Source organism: Vombatus ursinus, unplaced genomic scaffold, assembly GCF_900497805.2.
Source record: "Vombatus ursinus unplaced genomic scaffold, bare-nosed wombat genome assembly UNPS02014817.1, whole genome shotgun sequence".
In the NCBI taxonomy this organism is placed as follows: domain Eukaryota; kingdom Metazoa; phylum Chordata; class Mammalia; order Diprotodontia; family Vombatidae; genus Vombatus; species Vombatus ursinus.
In genome coordinates, this window is record NW_020954595.1 from 235061 (window position 1) to 261732 (window position 26672).

Genomic DNA, 26672 nt, shown 5'->3' on the forward strand with positions numbered 1-26672 from the left:
CACAAGAAATCAAATGAGTTAACATGTAAAGTGCTTTGCAAACATTAAACCATTATATAAATGGAAGCAAGTATTTGCTATTATTAAACCAATCATATCCTAATACACCACAACCCAGTCTGGATTCAAAGCCTAACCACATGCCAACACAGTTAAAACATAACCGAGTCACATACCAATATAATCCTAATGCAACCTACCAAAACCCAATATTGTCCAACTGCATTGCAACTGATCCCAGCCTAATACCAACACAATAACTCAATGTAACTTTATCCCAATTCGACACAACTGTGACTATAACCCAATATAACCCAACAACATTTTAATAAAGTCCAATGGCATGCAACACAATTACAAGACAACCCAGTCACATCCCCACCCAATCTAATAATAACTCATGGTCGCCCAACCATATTGTACCAAAGTCCCATTTAATGGTAACACAATCACAATTCAATCCAATTACATACCAAAGTAATAGAAATGTAACCCAATATAATGCAACCACATTGCAACAAAGTTCAGACACATGCCAATACAGTTACAACCTGTTCCAATGGCAACTCCAGCAAAGCACAACATAAAACACAATTACACAATTACACATATGATAGCAACACAATTACAGTCTAACCATGACCCACACAGCCATGTAAAGTACCTTAACACCATCCTTCCACCACCCAATCTCAACATAACCACAATAACCAAAATCAGATTCAAATGTAGCCAGTGGTATTCCACTGGCTCTACCCCACAGAACAACTACCACGTTCTCTTGCTTTGAAGGCCCCTTCTCTCAGGAGCTGTTTTTGTTGCTGTGTTCACTTTGAGGGGCAAAGCAAAGACAGGAAAATCCCCCAGAAGCTGGATCGTTCTGGTGACAGTTTCAGAATAAGTGCTGGGCACTGCTTGGCACAGACTCAGTGGTTTGCCAAGCAACAAATTACTTCAGGAAGGTAAACTCTTCAGTGCAAGAGACCTGTCAGACAGGAGGGAACCTGCTATTTTTGGAGGCTGGAGGATGCTGGGAATATCCAGCCCGAGGCTGCAGGTAGAGCATGTGAAGGATCTGGTAGAGCCCACCCAGATGCTGGTCCTCAGAGGACACCTGTCACATTTTACTTCTGCAAACCTGAGCAGATAGTGAAATCATTGCAGAGGCCTCGCTGTAACGGCGACATAGCCTGACCTGTTTCCAGTCTCCAGGGAGGCCTGAACCATTTCCGCTTTGGGTCCCTTCTCCTCCTACATCACTCAGGGAGTGATGCCTATTCCCAGAGCAGTGAAAATTTGTTTTGAAGGGGCAGAAGTCGTGATCTGCCTAAGGCCCTATAATGCACAGTTCATCTGGGATTAGAACCTGGGTGTCTTGTCCTCTTAGAGAGGTATCATTGCATAGTGGATAGAGTGCTGGACCTTGATTTAGGAAGACATGGGTTCAAATCCTGCCTTACCAGCCGTGGGACCCTAAACAAGTCATTTATCTTTTCTGTGGCTCAGTTTCCTCATCTGCAAAATGAGAGAGTTGCACTTGATGGCCTGGAAGGTCCATTTTGGCTCTAAATTCATGATCCCATGACTCCTAGTGCAGACTCATTCATTGATTACAACCCATTGCTTTACTAATGTAATCTTTTATGCTTTCCCTGCAAAGACCTATCGTGACCTCTCTGTGCCTTTCCACAAGTCATTTCCCAACCCCCCAAATTAGTACTGCCTGCCCCTGTCCCAAATGTCCCCTCCCCTGCCCCTAACAATACAAGCCATGCCCTTCCTTTCCTTTAAAACCCAGCACTAGAATGCTGGGTAATGATAATGACCAAGTTTAGACCCAGAGAAGAGTGGAGAGGTTGAACCTCCCTCCCTTTGCTCTAGAGGTGGGGAACTACAGATATACAGCATCAGACGTGGAGGATGTGCTGGTTGGTTTAGGTGAAGTCTTTTTTCTTGCTTTTAAACTTTTGCTATGAGGGATGGCTTGTTGCTTAGGGGAGGCTGGAAGGGTATATTCAGAAATGGATGTGATGCAAAAGCAAAACATCAGTAAAAATAAGATTAAAACCCCTCCTCTTTCCTGCAGCTTTCCTTGATTAATCCTACCTTCATCTGACCGATTTTATTTCCTTTTTTCCTAGAATTAATGACTTGTAGGACAATAGCATCTTAAAGATAGAAGGGGCCATCTCATCTGTCTCTGTGCCCAAATACATGGATCCCCTCTATGAGGGGTGTGTACACACACACACACATAAAAGTATGTATGTATATGTATATATGTATGTATCTATGTATGTGTGTGTATATATGTGTACATACACATATATGTAAGTAGTGTCTGCTTACATACGTTGGACACGCCTTTGAGTGGTGTTCCCACCTGCACGTTTGGACTCCCCGCTGGACCAACCAAGTCTTTCTGTGGAGCTGGGGGCCTCTTGGAGGTTTCCTGTGAAGCTGGGGCCCCACACAGGGCAGCTGCAGCCTTTTCCCTCAGAACAGGGGCTCCCCATTGCCAAGTCTGGGGCTCTTTCTCCATTGAATCGATCAATCAATATTTATTAAGCACCTACTATGTGCCAGGCACTATGCTAAATTCTGTGAATTTTAGCATGGGAAGGAACCTTCCCAATACACAATAAGGAATCCTTCCCAGAGCCTTCTTACTGCTCAAAGAGCTCCAGGTGGGGAAGACCCTTCACTTCTGGGGCAGCTTGAAGGGCTAGCAAGCTTTTCTGAACATCAGGCCCAAATTTCCCTCTCTGTACCTCCCTCCACGGCCCTTTGTTCTGCCCTCTAGCTGCCAAGCAAAATGAGCGGAACTCTTCGTCCACTTGTGGGGTCACAGGGTCATAGCTTTAGAGCCAGAAGGGAAAGGAGACCATCGAGTCTAGAGTCCTCATTTTACAGATGAGGAAACTGAGGCACAGGGTCACACAGTCAGTAAATCTCTGAGGCCAGATTTGAACTCAGGTCTTCCTGATTCCAGGCCCCGGGTTCCCTCTGCAGCATAACCGACGGACTCTGAATGCAGAGTTCTTTGCTCCATGTCACTTGGCTGTCTCTGAGAGGCTTTTAAGGAGTCCCCGAGGGTGGGCCCACATCTCCCCCCACTCAGGTGGCTGTGTCCAGGCCACGGGGTCTCCTGGGCTCCCCATCTCTCTTACCAGGTTGCCAACCTGCAGCATCTCCTCGAAATCAGGTGTCATGTTGTAATGTTCAAGGGCCATGAAGAGCGTGTTGAGCACGATGCAGATGGTGATGGTGAGGTCCGTGAAAGGGTCCATCACGACGAACTTGACGTTCTTCTTAATGGTCAGCCACAGTGGGCAGCACTCCCAGATCAGATAACTCTGAGCAAAGTGGTTCCAGCAGGGGGGACACTTCCGGTGTGACTCCTCCAGCTCTGAGGAGGAGAACTTCGCTATGGGGGGTGTTAGGATGCCCAGCCTGCCCCCCAGGCATGAGCCCCTGGGAAAGCATGGAAGCAGAGGGAAAGATGGGAACAAGATGGTAGACGTGGAAAGGCCGGGCTTAGAGATCATGTAGTCCAACTCCAGCATTGCACAGGTGAGGAAACTGAGGCCCAGAGAGGCCAGTGACTGGGATTGAGTAGAGGCCTTGGGACTCCCATTCTAGGCTCTTTCTGCTTTATCATGCTGCCTTTCTGACTAGAGATGTACATTAGCTCTTCTGGTTTCTGCTATCTACACTGCCATCTACACTGCTCCCGTGATCCTGTTCAGCAATGTCCACATAGGATCAGAGATATAGATCTGGAAGGACCCTTAAAGGTCATCCAGTTCAACTCCTTCCCTTTCACAGATGAGGAAACTGAGGCCCAGGGAAGGAAATCCATCTACACAAGGTCCCATAAGGCAAGAGGCATGGCCAGAATTCATCATGTGAATAAATTCTGTATGGTACACAGACCAGAAATGGCCTTGGAGTCCTGAGAGAGTTTCCTTGGGCCTCAGTTTCCTCAAACGGAGATCCCAGCAGCACCCACTTCCTAGGTTGTTGTAACAACAGATACCTTGTGCTTGGTGAATCTTTAAATCACCACATAAATGCCAGCTCCCGCCATTTCTATCACTGGGTCACCACTGTCTACACTGACCACCTTCACTACTCATATTATCTGGATTACGGTGTCCACACTGCTGACACTACTCAGATGATGTATGTAACCTGTCATTGGAAAGAGGATGCCCTCTGGGGAAAGGGTGTTGAACCTGGAGCCACAGGACCTGAGTTTGAATTCTGGTGCTGCCACCATTCTGGTGCCAGGAGCTGGCTGGGCAAGTCATGTTATTTCTCTGGGCCTCAGTTTCCTCACATGTAAAATGTGGGTTGGGAAGTGGACTAAATGAGCCATAAGGTCGCTTCTGGCTCCAGTTCCATAATCCTAGGAATCCCTCAAGTCCCTTCCCCGTCTGGCCTCTAGGGGGGGTGGAGGGACACGCCTAGTAATTTGCCTTTATATAGAAATTAGGAGGCCAGTTGTGTGACCTTGGGCAAGTCCCTGCCCCTCACAGGGACTCAGTTTCATCATCTGTAAAATGAGGGTGCTGGACCAGACTGCCCCTCAGGACTCCCCCAGAGTCTAAGCCTCTTCTTTTAGAGATGCCATAACGAGGCCCAGCAAGTTGAAATTACTTGTCCAAGCACACATTTGGTCATAAGGATCAGAGGTAGGATATGAACCCAGGGCCCGAGTCTAGAACCAGGCCTTTCCACCGTCTTCCCAATATGAGAAGGGGCGGGGGCTCCTGCCCTGGGGTAGAAAGAAGCTTTACCCCACCCACAGCATCTGAGGGAGCGGCCCGGCCTCGGACCTTTGTCATCCCTGGGTCCCCCGTGCCTGGGCTGAGGGGCCGTCGGCTCATGCCCTGGAGGCTGAGCCCAAAGTGCCCGGCTGGGGGGTAGCCTGGAGAAGGTCCACGGGGAGGGACGGCTGAACATGAGGGGCCCAGGTCCCGGAACTGACCTTCTAGGGCGCTGGTGATGACACTGACCGCACTCAAGGCCCGCTGGCGCTCATGCGGCTCCTCAAAGTACTCCAGGGACAGGCGCTGCGGCGTCAGGAGCTGCTTCTTACCGACTTCTTCTGAAACTGAGGTCTGGGGAGGGCAATCACGTCAGCATTCGTGTCAAACCTTGTCAAACTTTAAAGTCCACAAAAGGCAGAACAGAGTAGCATATTGGATCCCCACAACAGCGCTGTAATGTAGCTGCTATTACTATCCCCATTTTATAGATGAGGAAACTGAGGCTGAGAGAGATGAGACAATGTGCTGGGGGTCCCACAGCTTGTGTCTGAGAGGAGATTCGAACTCAAGACTTTCTCTCTCCCAGTTGAACTCTCTCCACTGCACTGTCTACCTGCACGGACATTGTTCCAGAAACATCAACATCCCCTGGATTGACATCCCTGCCTGTGCCACCCCGAGCAGTACAGGGAACCTCTCATGCACCAGGCATCTGTTCGAACTACTGAGTAGCTGATCTGTAGAAGGGGATGGAGTTTCCACACCTAGAGCTTCCCATGCCATGAAGATCACAGTTCTGGATGGAAAAAAAGGTTTACAAAGCACGTCTTAGATCTGAGCAGCAGTGCGGCCCTGTACCTCACTGCTGAGGTTAGGAATATCTGCTGGGTGCTACCCTAGGGAGGTCTGCCTGCAGCTTCTGGGCTTGGGTCAGTGACCTTTGGAGAAGGAAGGACCATTGTCCAGCCAAATGATGCATCAGGGGTATTATAAACATGTGAATTTCAACACACACACACACACGCACGCACACACACACACACCCAGACTTTCTGTGCTGTACTCTCACAGAGTATCTCCACCTGGATTCCAGGGCCAGACTTCTTTCCCAGTTACCTGGTGGCGCTATAGCTGAGAGGGACCCGGGAGGCTGTCTGCCCCATTCCCCTCCCTTTCAGAGATGGGGCCACTCCACCCTCCCCATGTCCTCCCCAGCCTCCTGAGCCCCTCTGCTCTTTTCTCCACTCCAGGGCTCTCCAGGGTTTTTGGAAAACAGATGACGTCAAGAGGCCAAAAGGCCCTGCAGGCTCTGCCTTCTCCTGACCCCGCTACCCTCGTGCGTAGCCTGTGTGTTTCTGGATGAGGCACTAGTGTGTCTAGTTCATATTAAGTATCATAAGAAATGAATAATTCATACCACAAATGCAGAGACGCTGTCTGTTCTAGACCTGAAGACTAGACAGGCCGAGTCAGTGCCTGGAGGAGAGGGATGTCTAGGGGCTCCCCTGAGGCCCCTTGAGCCTTGCCCCTGCTCTGGGCCAGCACAAGACCAGCCCCACTGCCTCCTCTCAGCCCAGGCCCCTTCCCCTAGGCCTGCCTCATCTAGGGGTCCCCATGTCCTCTGCTTTTAGGACACCAACAGTTTGTCTCCTCTGTGTTTTCAGTCCCAGCTAAGATTTCACCTTCTCCAGGAAGCCTTTTCGGATCCCCATTGATTCCAGTGCCCTCTCTCTTTTTATTATTTCCAATTTAAACTGTTGTTATCTTGTTTATACACAGTTTCCCTCGCGAGCTTCCTTTGGGCAGCGGCTGTCTTATCATTCTTAATATCCCCAGTGTGTAGCATAGTGCTAGGCACATAGTAAATGTTTAATAAGTGTTTGTTGACTGACAGATTGACTGACTGAGACTTGTCCATGCTCCATGGGCTTCTTGGGCCCTCAGAGGCACCTCGGACTCCCTACCCAAGCCCACTCCTTCAAAACGGCTGTTTCCTTCTCCATAACATGGAATCAGAGGAGACTTGAGATTGGCCTAGAGGGGACCTTTGCTGTTGTTCACTCATTTGAAGTCATATCTAACTCTCCATGACCCTATGTGAGGTTTTCTTGGCAAAGATACTGGAGGGGCTTGCCATTTTCTTCTGCAGCTCATTTTACAGATGAGGAAACTGAGGCAAACAGGGTGAAGTCACACAGTTAGTAAGTGTCTGAGGCCAGATTTGAACTCAGGTCTTCCTGATTCCAGGCCCCATTTTCTACCTACTGAGCCACCTACTTGTCTCTGGAAGGGACTTTAGAGATCATCAGATACAATCTCCCCATTTTACAGGTGAGAAACTGAAGCCTAGAGAATGAAAAGGATTTGCCTGAGATGTCAAAGACAGTCAGTGGAAGAGCCGGGATTTGGACCTTGGATGCTGTAACCAGTGTTCTTTCCACCAACACTGAAGAATGTTAGTATCAATAATAATAATAATAATAATAATAATAATAATAATAATAATAATAATAATAATAATAGCACTTACAGAACACTTTAACATTTGCAAAGCACTTTATGTGTCATCTCATTTGAATGAGTCATATTGCCCATCTATCCCCCCACCCCAGCCTCCATTTCTGCCAGCGTCTTCCCCCAGCTGTGTCTGGTAAACGCACCCATGGGGGGCCAGGAAGAAGGATTGATCCAAAAGTGAGGGGGACCCTGTGGGAGATCCATTAACAAATGGACCCAAAGGGCGCTTTGGACCAAAGATTGATGTCTGCCTGGAGAGCCATCTGCCCCCGACCTCAGCCCTGGCCACATTTTATTAATGACTTAGCCCAAAGCACAGAAGGCCAGCCAGTGGAAGCTGGGCACGATATGGGCTGGAAGGAATCACTAACATGTGGGATGACTGGCTCAGCATCCAGAAAGGACCAGACAGGCTGCCCTGGGAAGCCGATCAGATACGCTGCCAGGTTCTACACTTAATCTTGACAAAATTGACCCGCCAGCCTGGATAATGTGCCTGGCCGCTCACTGTGTGACCTCCTGTAGGTTACTTAACTTCTCTGGGCCCCAGGCTCCTCGTTTGTGAGGTAAGGGGGCTAGCCTGTCAACTCTCAAAAAGGTCCCTCCTCCCTTCAATGTTCTATGAACCCACAACCAGAAGGTTTTAATGGATTATAAGCTCAAGATGAGCCAGCCAGGGGACCAGGCTTTTATCAAAAAAAAAAAAGAAAAACGAACTGTGATGTTGGGCGGCCCCTGGAGAGGGGCCACATCTAGGACAGGGCTGGCGAAGGGCATGGCATGCTGCTCCCTCATCAGGGCACACCTGAAATGCTGCTGTGCCCAGGTCCTGGCCCCAGGCTTAGGAGACACTTTGACAATCAGCCAGAGGAAGGGACATGGGAGGGAGAGGGGTTATGTCTTAGGAGGACTCACTCAAGGGGCTTAGCCAGGAAGAGAAGACCTTGTCTGCATCATGGACCCTTTAGCCCCACCCCCTTAGCAGTCTGATGGAGTGGATGGAGAGCCCCTTCTTACAACAAAGGTTTGAAATGTATGCAAGAGGCTCAGATTTTTACAATGTAGCCAATAACTCATAGGTGCTCAGATTCCTTAAGAGTCTGGCTAATATGGTGGATCTTTAATAAACCTTGTATTTGGCTGAAAAAAAAATGCATGCAAGAAAATACATTGGACTACACGGGAAACCAATCATATTGAAACCTGGTGTGAACTCCTCAGAATAATGGCTTAAAATGCATCGGAGAAAAAACATGGGATTATGAAGGAAACCAATTCCTTTCGAATGTTTGTAGTCAAACCAACAAGTCCATAGACCCCCAGGTTAAGAGCCCTTGCCTATGGAGGCCACACTGGCTGCCATATTTAAGCATCTGAATGGTTCTCTTCTGGAAGAAGGGTTCCACCCCTCCCATTTGGCCTCCAAGGGGAGGATCAGAAGCAGGGGGTAGAAGTTTCAGAGAGGCTGATTGGAGCTTGCTCTCAGAGCATCTTAGATTTTAAAGGTGGAAGGGAGCTCAGCAATCATTTAGTTTATTTGCCTCATTTTACAAAGGGGGAAATGGAGGCCCAGAGAACGGAAGGCCTAAAGAGGGTATAGTACCTTTGATTGGGATGGATGGGATAACGGCAGCAAACAAAAGGGCTGCCCAATTGTTACTCTGGGTTTTCTCTGCCATGGGGAATGGCCTTTGAACTGGAAAGGTCAAATGAGCACGAGGAAGTCGACCCCCAAGATTAGGAAGGAGACAGGGAGTGAGCATTCTGCTGCCCTGGATGAGCTCAAGTTCTCGAGCCTGGAAGACCTGGCAGGGGGATGACTGAGTGCCTGCAGGAGCCTCTGAAAGACTGAGGGCACTAGCTGAGGTATCATAAGAGCAGAGGAAGGAAAACGAGCTGCTTTGGACCAAGTCTGTGAAGGCAAGGCCAGTGGGCTGGCTGGCAAGATCCTGGAAGGAGTCGTTGTGACAGACACCTGAAGAGGGAAGCGATGACTCCCAAATCACTCAATGGCTTCATCAAGAGCAGAGAATGATGCAGACTCATGTCCTCCGTGGCCGTTGTTGAGTCATTTCGGTTGTGTCTGACTCTTTGTGGTCCCACTTGGTGTTTTCTCGGCAAAGATACTGGAGTGGTTTGCCTTCTCCAACTCATTTTACAGATGAGGCGACTGAGGCAAACAGGCTAACTAAACTACTAGAAGAGGGGAATGAGTGTACCTAGATTTCGGCAAAGCTCTGGCTAGAGTATCTCGTAAAAGACGGAGAGAGATGGATGAGATGATAATATAATCTGATGGATTCACAACTGGTTGGACCGCCTGCCTTAAAGAAAGGCTGTCAATGGTTCAACGTCAATGGGCAAGGAGGTCTCCACTGGAGTGCCCCAGGGATCTGTGCTCAGCCCTGTGCTGCTTAGCGTTTTTATCAACGACTTGGATAAGGGCAAAGATGGCATGTGACACCAAACTAGGAAAGAGAGTTAACACTGGATGACAGTGTCAGGATCTGAAAGGATCTTCACAGGCTACAGCAAGGATCAGCCAACGATGGCCCATCACCTACGTTTGTATGGCTGTCCAGCAAGCAGGGAGCCAGATTTGACCCATGGGTCATGGTTCACCAATCCCTGTGCTAGCGCATAGGGATGAATCTATCAAGATGAAATTTAGTCGAGATATATGAAACATATTCCACTTGGGAATAAGAAATCAACTTTACAAGGACAATGTGAAGGAGACATGGTTAGACATCAGTTGTTCTGAAAAAGATTTGGGGGTCTTAGTAGACTGCAAGCTGCATGAGTCAGCAGTGGAATGTGACTAACATGGTCTTGGGCTGTGTTTAGAGGGGTGGAGCTTCCAGAAATAGGCAGGTGATAGTTCCACCGTCTTGTGCCCTGGTCAGACTTCCTCTGAAGGGCACCACAACTTAAGAAAGGCATTGCTAAGTAGGAGAGTGGCCAGAGGAGGGTGCCCACAGTGCTGAACGGACTTGACTCTATCTCATTTGAGGAAGGAGCTAAGTATGTTTAGCCTGGAGGAGAAGAGACTCAAGGGAGATGTGATGGCATCTTCATGTATGTATAGGACCATCACATGGTTTATTGTTTGTCCCCAGGAGTCAAAATCAAGAGTAATGGGGGCGCAATGTCTGGAAATGCCATATAATTCGTCCAGAATCATAGCTCTGTCTCTAGATGGGTCCTCAGACCCACCTAACCTTACCTCCTCATTTTATAGGCAAAGAAACTGAGGCACCGAGGGGTGAAGTGCCCAGCCCAGCATTACAGAGCTAGTAAATGCCTGAGGAAGGATTTGAACCCAGTTCTCCTGGTTCTCAGCACTCAGTATGCCACACTGTCCCAAAGAGGCCGCCTCGAGAAGTGGGGAGCTCCCTGTCCTTGGAGGACTTCAAGGAGAGGCTGGACAGTCACTGGTCAGGCAGTTACGATGGGAGGGGGTCTCTTCATGTATGCATCAGACACGAAGTCTGCTGAAGGCCCTGGGATTCTGGGAGAAGGCCTTGGTCATTGGAGGACCAGAGAGTCAGAGCCTGAAGGGGATGCTGAGGCCATCTGGGCCAACCCTCTCATTTTACATATGGGGAGACCGAGGCCCAGAGAGCACCATGGAGCTGGAACGGATCTTAGAGCTTGTATTGAGTCCAACCTCCTCATGTTCCAGAGGGGGAAACTGAGGCTGGGAGAGATTAAGTGATGATTAAGTGATGAGGCCCATCTATCAAATGAAGGGGTTAGATGTGATGACCCCTAAGGTCATCAATCTTAAATCTATGATCCAATGACCTGTCCTCACTTCTGGCACCATATTAAAGACCTTGGTCCCAGAAATTCTGGGCAGGGTTTTGATTGAACAGCTAGCCTTCATATCTCATAATATCTTCCTAGAGGCAAGAGGTTAGAGGGCTGGCCTTGCAGTCAGGTGTCTAATATGGTGCCAGGTCAATGGATGACAGATTTAGGACGGATGACCAAATCCAACTCCTTCATTTTATAGATCAGATGTTAAGTGATCTGTCCAGGGTCATACAGCAACTAAGTATCAGAAATGGGTTTTGAACCCAGGTCCATCTACCTGACTCCATGTTCAGTTCTCTATCTACCCCACTCCTTGCCTGGCCCCTTATTAGGATAAACAGAGGCTGGGGCAGCTAGGTGGCGCAGTGCATAGAGCACTGGAGTCAGGAGAACCCGAGTTCAAATCTGGCCTCAGACCAAACACTGGACACTTGCTAGCTGTGTGACCTTGGGCAAGTCACTTAACCCCAATTGCCTGAAAAAAAAAGGATAAACAGAGGCCATGAAACATTCCTAGATCCTTCCATCATCATCATCCTTTCTCCCCAAACCCTGACTCAAGATCAGCATAGAGGGGAGAAACAGCTGGGAGTTTCCCCTCAAGAACTCAGGCTGAGCTGCAGAAAGGCAGGCCTTGCAGCCTTTAATCCAGTTAGTTTTATAAATGGCCCCATCTTGGCCTGCTAATCCCTTTAACTTTGGAAATGGCCCCATCTTGGCCCCCCTAATTCTTTTAACTTTAGAAATGGCCCCGCAGATGTGAGAATCCGCAAAATTCAAGTCTTGGGTAATGAAGTGTATGAATGCGGATGCTGCCCGACATGGGCAGTGAGATGAGATGATTTTCTCCCTAATGAAATTAGGAAATGATATTAACTTACCCCGGACTGATCTAATTCCCAAGCTATGAGCCTCCTGGGCCGTGACCTCACTGGAGGCAGCCCAGCCTCGTAGAGCACCTGTTTCATTTCCCACATCAGGACATCAGCCATGGCTTGGCCATGGGCCCCTGAGCCTCCCCCATCCAGGAGCCTGTCTGCCACCACCAGCAGGAGAGGAGGTGGACCTCTGAGGCATTAATCTCCAAAGAGGGAGGTTTCCCCAAACAGCCGCTGCCATCCCTCTCATAACCGGACCTCTTCCTCCTCTGATCTACAGCCCACAGGCAAGCTGGCCAGAATGAAAGGGAAGCCTCTTCCTACCTGCCATAGGTCCTGCTCAAGCCATGACTCCTCCCTGAGGTTTCTCTAGTCTACGGACATATCTCCTTGCTCCAAATTCCTATGGCAACCATGGAGCTGGAAGTCACCAGTCTTTTTCCTGGAAAAGAGATGGGGGAGCCCCTCCCTCCTTTTGGTGGTGAGGTGGGAGATCGCAGCAGATGGTCACTTGCTGTGGACCCCAGGGATAGACTCAGAGCCAAAAGATGTGTAAGGCATTGTAGGAAGGTAACAGTTTTCTTCGTGACCAGGCCACTTCCTGACACTCTGAAGTGCCCTGCTCTCTCCTTCTGGTCCCCCAGGGTGGGCACTCCAGTCCTGCCCAGACACCCTCTGTACCTGATTGGTGAGAGCCTAGGCTCAACACATCTTTCCATCCCATCATTCAGAGACCCATCCCCCTCTCACTTGTAGCTCTGGGGTCATTGAATCTACACAACACTTGCTTGTCTTTCATTCTCGAAGAGGACCGTGATGTCAGGAAGGTGACGTCAGGAAGGTGACATCATGACTTACAAGTGAATTGGATTTAAGTGAGGCAGGGCTGTGCAAAGTTGCCAGCCTCACTTTCTCCTCAGGAGCCATCTGGGTCCAGTGGCCAGATGTAGATCAGGACTGGAGAAGACCCGGGACATGGGAGGCGTTGGCCTCTTTGAGCTCAGGTCTTTCCCAGGTCTCAGCTTGTCTGAGGCAACACCCATTCAGTGGTTAAGGCTAGGTAAATTGAGGCAAAGAATGGTCTCTTTTACCTAGTCACTACTGCTTCCTAACTCCTTGAACTGCCCCTCCCTGACCATGGTTGTCTGGTTATCCTCTTCTATGAGAAAGTAAGCTCCTTGAGTATTTATAGTCTCAGTGTTTAGTCCCGAACCTGGCACAGAGAAAGCACATCATAAATGCTTTGTCATTCCTTCCTTCGATCATTTATTCCTTTATCCATCCATTCATTCCACTCATTCAAAGAGGGCTCTTTCGAGGGGAAGGCAGAGGTTCCAAAAATAAATATGATATAAAAACCAAAGGCATCAATAAAACTTATTAAATAAGATAATTACAGTGCCTGGGAGGAGGAAGGGATCCCAGAGGCCACGTAGGCAGCTGGTGCTGCAGTGGAGAGAGGGCTGGATCTGGAATCAAGAAGACCAGAGTTCAAATCTAGCTTTAGACACTTATTGGCCATGTGACCCTGGACAAGTCACCTTACCTGTGTCTGCTTCAGTTTCCTCATCTGTACGATGAGGATAATAATAGCACCCACCTCCCAGGGTAGTTGTGAAGAACAGATCAGATATTTGTAAAGTTCTTTTTAAACCATGAAGCACAATATAAATGCTAACCTTTATCATTATTATTATCTAGTACAACTCCCATTTTATAGATGAGAAAATTGAGGCCCAGGGAGGCAATATATGTAAAAATGCATTGCAAACCACAAAGCACCACAAAACACTAGCTGTTATTATTGTTATTATAATCTAGTTCAATCCCCTCATTATACAGATGAGGAAACTGAGGCCCAGGGAGGTTGCTCAAAGATACATAAGTGGTAAGCAACAGAGACAGGATTTGAACCCTGATCTTCTGACTCCAGGGATGCTGGCTAGTAAAATGGAAGAGCCGAGATGAGTCCTTGAGATCATCCTATCCAGCAACCTCTTAATCCTTTCCTATGTCTGGGCCTCAGCTCCTGGAAGCCAGGCAGGGGCCATGTCTCCTCAGTGCATTGATTATCCCCTGCTCCTGTGCTCTTTCCCAGGGCACTGGACCCAGAGCTAGGATCATGGGGAGGGCTCAGGAAGGATGCTGATAAAGGCTGGTCTGGCTAATGGATGGAGAGATGGCTTCAGATATTTGTGGGTGTGTCACTTAGAACAGAGATTGGCCTTACTCTACGCCCAGGGCAGAGGGCAGAATCAGGCCCAAGGAATGGCTGTCTCAGGGAGGTGAGCTCTAACTCCTTACAAGGTGAACTTTCTCACCCTGAGAATGGTCCCCATTGAGTGAGGGCTGCCCTCAGGGGTACTGAGTTCCTCATCACCAGAAGTATCCAAGCAGAAACTGGATGACCTCGTGGCATGGGGCTGAGGGTTGGGTTGTCACAGAGTCCTGGGAAGTCAGACTTGGAAGGGACCCGTGTGGCCTCCTGGTCTAGCCTGTGGCCAACAAGAACCTCATCTACCAACCTCAGAAGGGAACAGATGCAAAGGACCTGGGATCCTCGGATTCACCTTGGACGCTTCCTACGCAAGTGGGCCCCTTACCCTCTCCAGGACTCAGAGTCCTCATCTGTAAAGTGGGGAGGCTGGACTCCATGACCCTTGAGATCCCTCCCAGCCCCCAACCCTGTTCCATGTGACCCGAGTGCCACAGATGACACAATCTTTTAGAAAGCGAATGACCATTTCTGGTGTGTTCAAACTAAAACCTCACCAGGAAAACTGATTTCTGTTTGCTCTGCTTTGGGGCCTTTCAGAACCAAATTCCTACAACTCTACTCCAGAGCATATAGTAAGGAACCATTGTTATCATCGCAGACACACGCATCCATGTGCACTTACACACGCAGACAAGACCACATCTACGTGGAGAGGGGCCGACCTCAATGGTCTTTTGTAACTCTCAGGTTCTACGACGGGCTGATAGACCAACTAGCTGGCAACAGCTGGCTCACCGTGTCTGGAGGTCGAGGCTTCTCTAGAATCACGGGAGATAGCAGGCCGCCCCCCGGGGACGTGGCCTCCGGGACCCCTGTGGCCAAGAGGGAGACGACGCCATTGCAGTCCACAGCACTGTTCCTCTTGCCATTCTGTATGAGGCTGGGGGCGCTGGGGACTCCTGGGCTGGCCTGGCTTTGGGCACTGGGCCGCCGAGCAGGCCAGGACACCAGGAGGGATGCCCGGTGACTCTCGCTCTCCCCAGGAGTGCTGATCTCATCGTCGGCGAAGTCTGTCTCTGAGCCCAGGTCCCTCCGGCGGAAGGTGAAGACACTGCCGTGACTGGACCGGCGCTTCAGGGAACTCCTGTGGGGGCCGTGGTTGATGCCCAGAAGGGTCTGGGATGGGGAAAAGAGGAGAAGGAGGAGACCAAGTCAAGGCCTTGTCTGGCCTCACACTGTTTCCTAGTGCGTACTGCTCTGTGACCCCATTCCCCCACCCAGCTGTACCCAGGGCCACCAGGGGAGGTCACGCTTGGGCATCGGAAGCTCACATCCCTGGGGTCCTTCACACCCTCAAGGTGCTCTCTATGTCTAACCCTTCCTGCAGGGAACCCAGGGACTGTGACTGCCCCAGGCTCTGGAACCCAACTCCATCTGCCTCTGTAAATGGCTCTGCACAACTCAGCCTTCCAGCCCCTGCAGACCCTTGGACATATCTGCCGTCTGTATGTTGTCCCCACAAGGAGAAGCGCTGTGTGTGGCCCCGAGTGCGAGGAAGAAAACCACTGACACGTCTACTGGGCTCTGAGGGTTGCAAAGCACTTTGTATACCTGATCTCCCTTGGCCTCACAACACACGTGGGGAGGGGTTAGGCTCGGTAGTAGTACTATTTCCATTTTACACATGAGAAAACTGAGGGCTCTATCTTCCTTCAAGAATGGGCTCTGGTTCTGCCTAGTTCTTCAGGGGGCCTTTTGTTGCCAGAGCCTTCAGCTTGGACACCTCCATCTGCTCTGCATCTCTCTTGGGTGTTCCTTGTTATGTCTGTCTCTCCCGTATTAGAAGAGACTGTAGCATCAAAGCACTATAGAGATGCTTGGTTTGGGTGCAGCTAGGTGGCACAGCGGATAGATCACTGGCACTGAAGTCAGGAGGACCTGAGTTCAAATCTGGGCTCAGACCAAACACTTGACACTTACTAGCTGTGTGACCCTGGGCAAGTCACTTAACCCCAATTGCCTTAAAAAAATAAAAGAAGAGAAACAAAGAAATGCTTGGTTTCTTCCTCCTTGTTCATTAGATTTTAAGCTCCTTGTGCGCAAGGACTGTTTGTACCCTCAATACCTAGCACAGAGCTTGGCCTCTCGAGGGTGCTTAGTGAATGCCTCCTGACTGCCCAAGATCAAGCAGCTGGGCAAAGGCAGGATGCCTCCCTGAGGGGTGAGGAAGATGGTGACTGGGTCCCGTCCTAGCCCTTCTGACAGGAGCTCCCCAAAGGCTCCCTGCTGAAAGGAGAGGTGCTGCAGCAGCTGAACTGGGCAGGCCGGGCCAGAAGGTCACTCAGAGGGAGAAGAGCCCCTGGGATCTGGGCCCTGGTCCTCTCTGTCTGTCCCCAGACTGCAAGGGAAGAAAGGGGGCCAGGGCCAGTGCCATAGGGCAGCAACGAAGTGACAATGCCGTCAGGCCTCTGATTGCCCACTAGCCCTCAGCTCTTGCTAAGCAGGTTTGCAAGGCAATTAAGCCTCCCTGGCTCATTAAGCCCAATGAACCGACTATAATTAAAGTATTAGCAAGAGCTGGCATCTTGGAGGCAGCTGCTATAGCAGGCTTCTTGGACTAATGCAGATAGCTTCGAAGGGAGGCCTCTATCCTACCCTGACACCCCTGCCCAACCCCCTCTGAGCCCCCTGGCTAAAATGCAGTTGGGGGGAGGTAACTGGCAGGCCATGAGGCATCCCAGAAAGAACATGGGATTCACGTCCCATCTTATTAACCTGTATGACCCTGGGCCACCTAATTTCTCTGAGCATCATTTTCCTCATCTGTAAAATGGGCACTCAGGAAAGCTAGATGGGACCTCAGAGGACAACTAGCTTACCTCCTCATTTTACAAATGAGAAAACTGAGTCTACATGAACTGAAAGGTAGTGTTGAGAACCAGGCAGACTATGTGTAGAGTCCTCACTGTGACCAGTTTTGGGGTCTGAATCTTGGGAGGTGCAGCAACACAGAAATACCTCCAAAGGCTCAGCGTGGGGAAAATGCAGTGCTGAGGGGAGGGGGGAAATTACCATTCTCCGAGGACCATCGTCTGAGTCAGATTTGGGGAATCTGTCTTCCTCACAGTCATCTGTCCCTGAGGACTGTCTCTTTCTCCTCCTGCTCCTCCTGTCTGGTGCTGTCTTTGGGGCAAGGGGAGACATCTCAAAGGAACTCCTGGACACAGTGTCCATGCCCCTGGCTGTCAGAGCCTAGAGGGGGAAAGAGGGCAGGGATTTCCTGGTTAGTGGCTAGGGCTGATGGTAGTACTGGATTTACTCAGCCTGAATCTGGACCAAGGACAATTTGAACCCTTCTCTGGGCCTCAGTTTCTCTTTCTCTGTAAGAGGAGGGGTGTGGGCCAGATAAACTCGAGGGTTCCTTTGGTCTCTGATGGTCAATGGGTCTGGGCTCAAGATAATAATGGTTAACTCCAATCAATACAATGATACACAACAATTCCAAAGGACTCATGATAAAAAATGTCATCCACCAGGGGGCAGAGCCAAGATGGCGGAGAGAAGCCAGGAAGCTGTCTGAGCTCTCCCCAGTTTCCCTTGGAAACAATGTTAAATCAAGGCTCTAAACAGATTCTGCAGCAATAGAATACACAAAAAGATGGAATGAAACAATTTTCCAACTTAAGATAACTTAAAAGGACTTCAAGAAAGGTCTGTCTCACTTGGGTAAAAAGGGAGTGCAGTCTAGCACAGACAGTGTCCAGCCAAGCCAATGGGAGGCTCTTAGCCTCAGCACAGATCAGCAAGCGAGGCCTGTTGGTCCTGGTTCAGCGGGCCAGTGGCACAGCAGGCTGGCTGTGGAGGCCCCAGGGAAGAAGGCAAACTGCCAGCCCTGGAACCCCAACACAACAGGCATGACTAGGTTGGGCCACCCCAGCACAGTGAACAAATTGTGAGCCCCAGAAGCTCCAGTGCAGAAAGTCAGGGATTAGGCCCCTGGCCCGCAGCATAAGAAGCTTAGGACAGTGCCCCCTGTGTCCCAGGAGGAGAGCTCAACTTTAAAAGTCACGAAATAGGCTTAAAAATGAGCAAAAACCAGAAAAGAGCCCTGACCATAAAAAACTACCATGGTAACAGGAAAGATCAAAACACAAACTCAGAAGAGGACAACAATGTCAAAATGTCTACAGGCAAAGCCTCAAAAAGGAATATGAATTGGTCTCAAGACCAAAAAGCCTTCTAAGTTGGAAAAGGAAGGATAACAATTGACTGAAGAAAACAATTCCTTAAAAAATACAATTGACCAAATGGAAAAAAAAATCCACTGAAGAAAACAACTCCTTAAAAAGTAGGATTGGCCAAATGGAAAAGGAGGTACAAAAGATAACTGAAGAAAAGCTAATGATTCCACAAGACATCAAGAATCAGTCAAACAAAATCAAAAGAATGAAAAAAATAGAAGAAACTGTAAAAATAGCTTATTGGAAAGACAAGTGATCTGGAAAATAGATCTAGGAGAGATAATTTAAGCATTATTGGACTACCTGAAAGCCATGATCAAAAAAGACCCTGGACAGCATCTTCCAAGAAATTATCAAGGAAAATTGCCCTGTTATCTTAGAACCAGAAGGTTAAACAGTCATTGAAAGAATACCTCCTGAAAGAGATCCCAAAATGAAAATTCCAAGGAATATTATAGCCAAATTCCAGAACTCTAAGGTCGAGGAGAAAACACTGTAAGCAGCCAGAAAGAAACAATTCAAATATCAAGGAACCACAGTCAGAACTACACAGGACTTAGCAGCTTCTACATTAAAGGATTGGAGGCCTTGGAATATGATATTACAGAAGGCAAAAGAACTTGAATTGCAACCAAGAATCTACTATCCAGCAAAATTGAGCATAATTTTTCAGGGGAAAAGATGGACATTCAATGAAATAGGGGGCTTTCAAACTTTCCTGATGAAAAGACCAGAGCTGAACAGAAAATTCAATTTTCAAATACAAGACTCAAGAAAAGTATAAAAAGGTAAACAGGGAAGAAAAAAAACACGTTATTCAATAAGATTAAACTGTTTATATTCATACATGGGAAGATGATACTTGTAACTTTTGAGAACTGTATCTTTATTAGGGCAGGTGGAAGGAGTATACATAGACAGGAAGTATAGATGTAAGTTGACTTTGATGTGATGATACAAAAAAATTAAGGGGTGAAATAAAGGATTGTATGGGGAGAAGAGAAAGGGGAAGGCAGAATAGGATAAATTACATCACATGTAGAGGTGCAAAAGACCTATTATAGTAGTGAGAAAGAAGGGATAAGGTGAGCATTGTTTGAACCTTACTCTTATTGGATTTGACTCAAAGAGGGAATAGCATAAGTAGTTAGAAATTTACCTTACTCTACAGGGAAGTAGAAGGAGAAAGGAAAAAGAAGAGAGAAGAGGGGCACTGATAAAAGGGAGGGCAGAAGTAGGAGGGGAAAGGGGGGAAAGAGGGTGCTGCTAGAAGAAAGAGCAGATTGAGGGAGGTGGTGGTCAGAAGCAAAACACTGGTGAGGAGGGACAGGATGAGAGAGCAAAGTATAAACAGGGGTGAAAATTGGATGGAGGGAAATGCACAGTTAGTTATCATAACTGTGAATGTGAATGGACTGAACTCTCCAATAAAATGGAAGTGGATAGCAGAATGGATTAAAAACCAGAATCCTGCTATATGTTGTTTACAAGAAACACATTTGAAGCAGAGAGATGCACACAGAGTAAAGGTAAAAGGCTAGAGGAGCATATATTATGCTTCAGCTGAAGTAGAAAAAGCAGAGGTAGCAATCCTGATTTCAGACAAAGCAAAAGCAATGAAGGAAACTATATCTTGCTGGAAGGTACCATAGACAATGAAGTAATATCAATATTAAACATACATGTACTAAGTAGTATAATAGCATCCCCATTCTTAGAGGAAAAGTTAAGTGAATTACAGGAAGAAAGAGACAGCAAAATATACAAGTGGGGGACCTCAACCTCCCTCTCCCAAAACTAGATAAATCTAACCACAAAATAAATGAGAAAGAAGTTAAGGAGGTGAATAGGATTTTAGAAAAGTTAGATATGATAGACCTCTGGAGAAGATTGAATGAGGATAGAAAGGAATATGCCTTTTTCTCAGTGGTACGTGGCATGGTCACAAAAAGTGACCATATATTAGGGCATAAAAACCTCACAATTCAATGCAGAAAGACAGAAATATTAAATGCATCCTTTTCAGATCATGATGCAATAAAAATATGTGTAATAAAGGGCCATCGAAAGATAGACTAAAAATTAATTAGGAACTAAATAATCTAATCCTAAAGAATAAGTGGGTCATACACCAAATCATAGAAACAATTGATAATTTCATCAAAGAGAATGACAATAATGAGACAACATACAAAACTTATGGGATGCAACCAGAGCAGTTCTTAGGGGAAAGTTTATATCTCTAAATGTTTACATGAATAAAATAGAGAAAGAGGAGATCAATGGAATTGGGCATGCAATGAAAAAAGATAGAAAAAGAACAAATTAAAAATCCCCAATTAGATACCAAATTAGAAATTCTGAAAACCAAAAGAGAGATTAATAAAATTGAAAGCAAGAAAACTATTGAACTAATAAATAAAAATAAGAGCTGGCTTTATGAAAAAAAAAACCCACCACAAAATAGACAAACCTTTAGTCAATTTGAGTAAAAAAAAAAAAAGAAAGAAGAAAACTAAATTACCAGTATTAAAAATGAAGAGGATGAATTCACCACCAATGAAGAGGAAATTAAAACAATAATGAAGAACTATTTTACCCAACTGTAAGCCAATAAATATGACAATCTAAGTGAAAGGGATGAATATTTACAAAAATATTAATTGCCCAGATTAACAGAAGAGGAAATAAAATGCTTAAGTAACCCCATTTTAGAAAAAGAAATTGAACAAGCTATCAGTGAACTCCCTAAGAAAACCTCTCCAGGGCCAGTTGGATTTATATGTGAATGCTACCAAACATTTGAAGAGCCATTAAAATCAATACTATATAAACTACTTGGGAAAAAAAGGTGAAGAAGGAGTCCTACTAAGTTCCTCTTATGACACAAATATCGTGCTGATACCTAAACCAGGAAGAGCCAAAATAGAGGAAAATTATAGACCAATTTCCTGAATGAATATTGATGGAAAAAAATGAAATAAAATATTAGCCAAAAGATCACAGCAATTTATCATGAGGATAATACACTATGACCAGGTGGGATTTATACCAGGAATGCAAGGCTGGTTCAATATTAGGAAAACTATCAGCATAATTGACCATATCTATAGCAAAACTAACATAAATCCTATGATTATCTCAATAGATGCAGAAAAAGGTTTTGATAAAATATAGCACTCATTCCTATTAAAAATACTAGAGAGCATACAAATAAATGGGGTTTCCCTTAAAATGATAAGTAATATCCATCTAAAACCATTAGCAAGTATTATATGTAATGGGGATAAGTTAGAAGCATTTCCAATAAGATCAGGGGTGAAACAAGAATGTCCATTAGCACCACTGATATTCAATATTGTACTAGAAATATTAGCATTAGCAAATTGAAGGAATTAGAATAGGCAATGAAGAAACAAAATTATCACTCTTTGCAGATGATACAAAGGTATACTTAGAGAATCCTAGAGATTCAACTAAAAAACTACTTGAAACAATTAACAACTTTAGCAAAGTTGCAGGATATAAAATAAACCCCCACAAATCATTGGCATTTCTATGTATTACCAACAAAACCCAGCAGCAAGAAATAGAAAGAGAAATTCCATTTTAAATAACTGTAAGCAATATAAAATATTTGGGAGTCTGTCTGACAAGACAAATCCAGGAACTATATGAACACAATCACAAAACACTTTTCACACAAATAAAGTCAGATCTAAACAACTGGAAAAATATCAATTGCTCATGAGTAGGTAGAGCTAATATAATAAAAATGACAATTCTACCTAAATTAATTTACTTATTCAGTGCCATACCAATCAAATTACAAATAAAATATTACAGTAAAATTATTTTATAGAGCTAGAAAAAATAATAACAAAATTCAACTGGAAGAACAAAATGTCTAGAATATCAAGGAAATTAATGAAAAAAATGCAAAGGAAGGTGGTCTAGCCATACCAGATCTAAAACTATTATAAAGCAGCAATCATCACAACTGCTTGGTATTGGCTAAGAAATAGGGTGGATCAGAGGAATAGGTTAGGTACACAAGACACAGTAGTAAACGACTGTAGGAAACAACTGTTTGATAAACCCAAAGACTCCAGCTTCTAGGATAACTATTAGGATGCAACTATTTGTATTTGACAAAAACTGCTGGGAAAACTGGAAAATAGTATGGCAGAAACTAGGCATAGACCAACGTCTTACACCCTATACCAAGATAAAGTCAAAATGGGTACAGGATTTAGATATAAAGGGTGATAACTATAAGCAAATTAGGAGAGCAAGGAATAGTTTACTTGTCAGATCTATGGAGAAAAGAAAGAATTTATGACCAAACAAGAGATAGAGAACACTATGAAATGCAAAATGGATAATTTTGATAACATTAAATTAAAAAGGTTTTGCACAAACAAAACCAATGCAACCAAGATTAGAAGGAAAGATGGAAAATAATTTTTATAGTCGGTGTTTCTGATAAAGGCCTTATTTCTCAAATACGTAGAGAACTGAGTCAAATTTATAAGAATACAAATCATTCCCCAATTGATAAATGGTCAAAGGATATGAAGGCAGTTTTCAGATAAAGAAATTGAAGCAATCTATAGTCATATGAAAAAATGCTCTAAATCACTATTGATTAGAGAAATGCAAATCAAAACAACTCTGAGGTACTACCTCACAGCTATCAGAGTGGCTAATACAACAAAAAAGGAGAATGATAAATATTGGAGACGAAGTGGGAAAATTGGAACACTAATGCATTGTTGGTGGAGTTGTGAATTAATCCAGCCATTCTGGAGAGCAATTTGGAACTATTCCCAAAGGGCTATAAAACTGTGCATACCCTTTGATCCAGTATACTAGATCTGTATCCCAAAGAGATCATAAAAAAGGGAAAAGGGCCCACATGTGCAAAAATATTTATAGCAACTCTTTTGGTGGTGGCAAAGGATTGGAAATTGAGGGGATGCCCATCAATTGGGGAATGACTGAACAAATTGTGGCATATGAATGTAATGGATTGCTATTGTGCTATAAGAAATGATGACGAGACAGATTTCAGAAAATCCTGGAAAAACTTACATGAACTGATGCTGAGTGAAGTAAGCAGAACCTGTAGAACAGTGTACATAGTAATAGCAATACTGTGCAATGATCAATTATGATAGACTTAGCTCTTCTCAGCAATTAAGCTATCCAAGAAAATTCCAAAAGACTTGTGATGGCAAATGCTATCCACATCCAGAGAAAGAACTGTGGAGTCTAAATGCAGATTGAAGCATACCATTTTCACTTTTTTTTCTTTTTTCTTTCTTGCAGTTTTTCCCTTTTGTTCTGATTCTTCTTGCACAACATGACTAATGTGGAAGTATATTTAACATGACTGTACATGTGTAACCTATACCAAATTGCTTTCTGTTTTGGGGAGCAGGGAGGGAAGGGAGAGAGGGAGAAAAATTGAAACTCAAAACCTTACAAAAATGAATGTTGAAAACTATCTTTATATGTAATTGGAAAACACAAAATACTATTAAGTACAATAAAATAAACGAAAAGATCATAATGAAAGGAAATGCTAAAAAAAGTTATCCACCTCCAGAAAGTGAATTGGGGTACTCTGAATGCAGATCATTTTTTCCTGCAGCATGGTTAGAATGGAAATGTTTTGCATGACTTGATGTGTATAATGGATATCATACTTCTTGCCTTCTCAATGGATGGGGGAGGGGGTTGAGGGAAGAATTTGGAGGAGAGAATTTGGAACTCAAAATAAAAATATTTTTAAGAAAATAACAACATTAATAATAAACACCAACTGAAGCAAGCCCCTTTCTTTGGGGCTGATTTGGCCATTGGGCACCCACAAAAGCAGAGCAGAGCCCTTGGAAGGCAGGCATATACCTGCATCTGATTAGCTCATGTAGGAACAGGTGATTGACTGACCCTCTTGGCCCCTGAGGAGGATTCCAGATCTAGTGAGCAGGTGTACCAAGGCTCTCCCACAGTAAGTAGGCACTTCCAAAATGTTGGTGACTGAATGACTACAGGATAAAATGGCTGAGATGGGCAGAGGGAGGAGGGAAGAGCCTGATGAGACGAGGGAGGTTCCCTGGGATGGGGAAGGTATGGAGAGGAGTTCTGGGTGGAGGAAGGATGTGTGCAAAGAGGCTGGAGCTAATAGAAGCGGGGGTGGGAAGGAGGTGGGGAGGGATCAGAGACAGTGGAAGGGAAGCCTAAAAAAGTGCCTTTTAAAAATCCACTGCCCGATTTCCTCAGGCCTCCCCGCCCTTTATGATGATGCTACAAAAACCAGAGCTTATTTTTGGAGCTGGCTCCTCCTCTTCCACCCAAGGGATGTCCCAGAATGAATCTGACACCCCTCCGCCGCAGGCTTCTATCCACCTTGGTTCACTCCGCATGCACAGCCCAGGCGACCCGCTTACCAACCTCATGCTCCTTCTTTAGCATCTCCATGGCCTCCTGGAAACGCTTCTCCTTCTCCTCAGTCTCAGCAATCGTGGCCTGGTTCTGCTCCTCGTAGGCCATGGCTACCACAGCCAGAATCAGGTTCACCAGGTAGAAGGAGCCCAGGAAGATGACCAGCATGAAGAAGATCATGTAGACCTTCCCGGCGGACCTCAGCGTCTGGGGGTGGGGGTGGGGCCGAGTGGGGGAGAGGAAGAAAAGATCAGACACCCACTGGACATTACCAACAGACTTGGGCAGTACTTCCTGGTCAGCAGGGAGAAAAGGGTTCAGATAATCTACTCCAGGCTGAGTTGGGTCTGTAAAATAGGCCACGCATGAAAGGGAGCATGCTACATATCTATCCTTATGGAGGGGAGAACCCCCCCAGACCCAGAGGAAGAGCATGTCTCCTCTCCATCTGGGGGGCAGCATGTCCTCTATTCACTATAGACTATCAGATACCTAGAGGGGAGAATGCCCCATACATGACAGAGAGAATGCCACACCTACAAGGAGGGAAGACCATCCCATACCCATAAGAAGACAATGTCTCACACAGGGAGGGAAGGATGTCCCATATTCTTATAGAAGGGAGACTATCCCATCCCTAAGGGGAGTCTTATACAAGAAGCGGAAAATGTTCAGCATCCATGTAGAGAAGAGTCACACCCAAAGGAGAGAATGATTCGTATCTCTATGGAGGGGAGTATGTGCTGCACTGATTGGAAGGGAGACTGTCCCATACCTAAGGGGAGAATGTGGGGAGAAGGTCCTGCACCCACCGGAGGGAAACTGTTCTAAACTCATACATCGCGGGATATTGTCTTACTGAATATCCTTTAGTCAAGGGGGTAAATGTCTCACACCTGAAGGGGAGAATGGTGTTGACCCCAAAGCATTGGGACTGGTTCCTTTAAATACTGACCGAGGCTGTGAGGTTTCTAACCAAATACACATCACAGGTGGTCATGCCCCACGATCGCTGAGCTAAGAGCAGCTGTTCCACTTTGGGCCTACATTTCATGGATCCAAGAGCAAGGGCTAAGCCAGGTTTATGGACAGGCTGCTTCACCCCCAGTTGGGACCCATCCTATCACCAGTGGGGCATCCCTGGTAACAGTGGCCCTGGAGAGGAGGCTTGGGGGAATAGAATTCCAAATCCTGCTCTCAGGGATCTGTCATCCATGCAAGCCCCTGGGGGGAGCCTGGGAATAGTCCAGCCGGAAGCCAGTGTGGCCTTATGGCCTGACATGGAGCAGACTTGTGGGGAGAAGGGCCCCTGCCCCCACCATCCAGCAGCCGGAGCTCATCTTTCAGGCAGGACACACACCTGCTGGTAGAGACGCTCCCAACAGTCTTGAGTCATCAGGCGGAAGAGGGCGAGGAAGGCCCAGCCAAAAGAGTCAAAGCTAGTGTAGCCGTGGTCAGGGTTTTCTCCGGCTTTCAGGCAGTGGTAACCCTCTGGACACGTCCTGTGAGCCAGACAAAGCAGAATTGTCAGATGAGACCTGCAGGGCAATCCTTCAGCCCTGCGCCAGGCACAGCTACCTCCTTCCCATGTCTGTCTGTTTAAACCAGCACATCGGACATACCCATGAGGCTAAAGAACCGGATCTGGAGTCAGGAAAGTCTGCCACCGTGTGACGTTGGGCAAGTCACACCCTCTCGGAACCTCAGTTTCCTTATCTGTATAGGGGGAGCTAATCCCACCTGGCTCACAGGGTTGTTGGAAGGCTCACAGGAG

At 46.5% G+C, this 26672-nt stretch overlaps 1 protein-coding gene across 2 annotated transcripts in view; it reads right to left on the reverse strand.

Moving 5' to 3' along the window:
- The window catches only part of SCN5A (sodium voltage-gated channel alpha subunit 5), a 144107-nt gene that overhangs the window by 74181 nt on the left and 43254 nt on the right, over positions 1-26672 (reverse strand). For both annotated transcript variants that reach the window (XM_027835826.1, XM_027835825.1), the window contains exons 8-13: positions 26259-26400; positions 24908-25105; positions 17280-17459; positions 15003-15383; positions 4994-5126; positions 3171-3409 (exon numbers count right to left, since the gene is read on the reverse strand). In XM_027835826.1, coding sequence (XP_027691627.1) covers positions 3171-3409; positions 4994-5126; positions 15003-15383; positions 17280-17459; positions 24908-25105; positions 26259-26400 — 1273 coding nt within the window. The remainder of the gene's footprint in view (positions 1-3170; positions 3410-4993; positions 5127-15002; positions 15384-17279; positions 17460-24907; positions 25106-26258; positions 26401-26672) is intronic.